The sequence below is a fragment of the Otolemur garnettii genome, unplaced genomic scaffold (genome assembly GCF_000181295.1).
Source record: "Otolemur garnettii isolate 467f Iridium unplaced genomic scaffold, OtoGar3 scaffold00016, whole genome shotgun sequence".
Taxonomy (NCBI): Eukaryota; Metazoa; Chordata; class Mammalia; order Primates; family Galagidae; genus Otolemur; species Otolemur garnettii.
In genome coordinates this window covers 10,043,459-10,045,699 of record NW_003852411.1, presented here as the reverse complement: position 1 = coordinate 10,045,699, position 2,241 = coordinate 10,043,459, and the positions used below count along the sequence as shown (strand labels likewise).

Here is a 2,241-nt window from a genome sequence, read left to right as displayed (position 1 = left end):
GTAATATCATCATTAGGGAGTCAGAGCTCTTCTTCGTTGCCTCTCTCCTTTAATCTTCACTTCTGATTTATTTCAGTGTAAGAAAATCTGATATAAAACAATTTAATATGATTCAGAAAAACTATGTCAGATGCGTTCAGCTTACTCACATCACTTGGAATAATTATTTATATACAGAAACTCTCCTCTCTGGGTCAGTTTTCCTGGTGCCTATGAAGAATTAAGTTCGACTCTGGAAAGCATCTCTCTGTAATCTGTTAGGCACAGATTTACTGCAGAATGTGAGGCACAGCCACAGTTTTCTTCAATTGAATTCTCTTCCTTCATATCCGATGTTTAAACTTTACAGATTTCATTACCAATTAATTTGTATGGATTATGGTTTATATCTACCCAAGCACAGTTATACCTACCGATATTATTAATAGTTTCATTCTCATGTGATAGCTACTTCTCATGAATAAATATCTTCTCTTACACTTTTCAATCTTCCTGAAGGTCATACACCCACCCAGCCTTTTCATCACTCTCCAGAGCTTAGCCCAGCACTGCTTGGTACAGCCATTTCTCCAGTCAACTGTGTTGATTGCTGGTGATAATCAGAATGCATATTGCCTCCCGTAGCATGAAGAATCTCAGGTTATGGTCATGGTCAGAGCTCCATAGATTTCCATGGAGAATTTACCCTTCCCATGGCTGATTTTTTTTTTCTAAGTTACCAACATGATGCCAACTGGGTTGCATAAATCCTAAAAATTTAATAATGATCAGCTCTCAAAAGCCAGTATGTAGAAATTATCTTTAAGAACAAGTTTGAAAGGCCAAGCACTGTGGTTTATACCTGCAATCCTAGCAGTCTGGGAGGCTGAGGCAGGTGGATTGCTTGAGCTCAGGAGTTCAGGAGCTTAGGCCCAGCCTGAGCAAGAGCAAGATCCCATCTCTCAAAAAAAAAAAAAAAAAATTGATAACATTCGCTAAGCTTGATCCTGGATCATGATAAACATCCATGAGAAACATGTGCCACTACAAACCTCTACTTTTAGGGAGGAAGGGGACACATGTGCACACACCCACCACCAGCACCACCATGTCACTACTACACGGAACTCAGGAGAGAGCATTGCTGTCCATGGCTAGTAGAAAAATGAAATACTTCAACTATTTCAATGTTTCTAGTTTTACTTTAGGGGGGAGTCATTTCTCCTGATGGTAATCATTAATTTATTGTGTAGGTTGAAGGGGACCAGCTGCCTCCAGGACACACAGTCAGTCAGTATGAGACCTGTAAGATCAGGACCATAAAAGCTGGCACCTTGGAGAAGCTGGTGGAGAACCTGCTGACAGCTTTTGGGGACAATGACTTCACCTATATCAGCATCTTTCTGTCAACGTACAGAGGTTTTGCCTCCACTAAAGAAGTGCTGGAACTCCTGCTGGACAGGTAAGAATCTAAAGGCTTTTGAGAATTGATAGAAATATTAGGCTGTTTGCTGAGTGAAGGTGCAAGCTTCTGAATCACCTGCGCTTGGTGCCTGAACTTGGTTGGCTGAGGACATGTGAGGAAGGGTTAACTGGAAGGAATGGCCTTTGGAAGGAATGGCATGAAGGTTATTCAGGAGCCACTTATGTTCTCTTTCTGGAACAAAAAAAAAAAAGATCAGGTAAAGAATTAAAAGTAGACACCATCAATCTAGATTCAGTTGTTTATAGATTTCATTTACTATTTTTAACTCTATATTTTCATACTTTTGTATAAGTCCAGTGAATAATCAGTTTACCAGGAATCTTATTGGGCTGTTGTGGAGATTGAATGTGCTAATTTGTGTGAAAGGTGGAGTTCAGTTTTCGACCCACAGGAAGCGGCTAATGAAGGGTGGCAGTGGCCGTGTCGGTGACAATGGCTATTGACAATCACCATGTATTGCTGCTTTATGGTTACGCACGTAAATCTCATTCTTGATCCATGTCAAGGCACATAGTATGTATAATGGTGGACCAGTGTACATTGTAATTTATGTACTGCTACTTAATCTTTATATTTTCTCCTTATTTCTGTTTTATTTATAGATTAAACTTGATCTTTTAAAAAAAATACCATTAAATTAACTTGGAGGAAGAAAACTGTCAGCCAAACAATTGTTTCAGAATCATGAGGACCCTCATCCAAGTCCTTATATAGTCTGAGGTTTCCTGCATAAGGAAAGGAATAAGATAGGGCATTTTTGCTGGGCTTGTTCAGTA

The 2,241-nt window shown here is 39.4% G+C and overlaps 1 protein-coding gene across 1 annotated transcript in view; it reads left to right on the top strand.

Annotated features, from left to right (window-relative positions):
- The window catches only part of RGL1 (ral guanine nucleotide dissociation stimulator like 1), a 124,675-nt gene that overhangs the window by 40,714 nt on the left and 81,720 nt on the right, over positions 1-2,241 (top strand). The window contains exon 3 of the mRNA XM_003785630.2: positions 1,233-1,441. Coding sequence (XP_003785678.1) covers positions 1,233-1,441 — 209 coding nt within the window. The remainder of the gene's footprint in view (positions 1-1,232; positions 1,442-2,241) is intronic.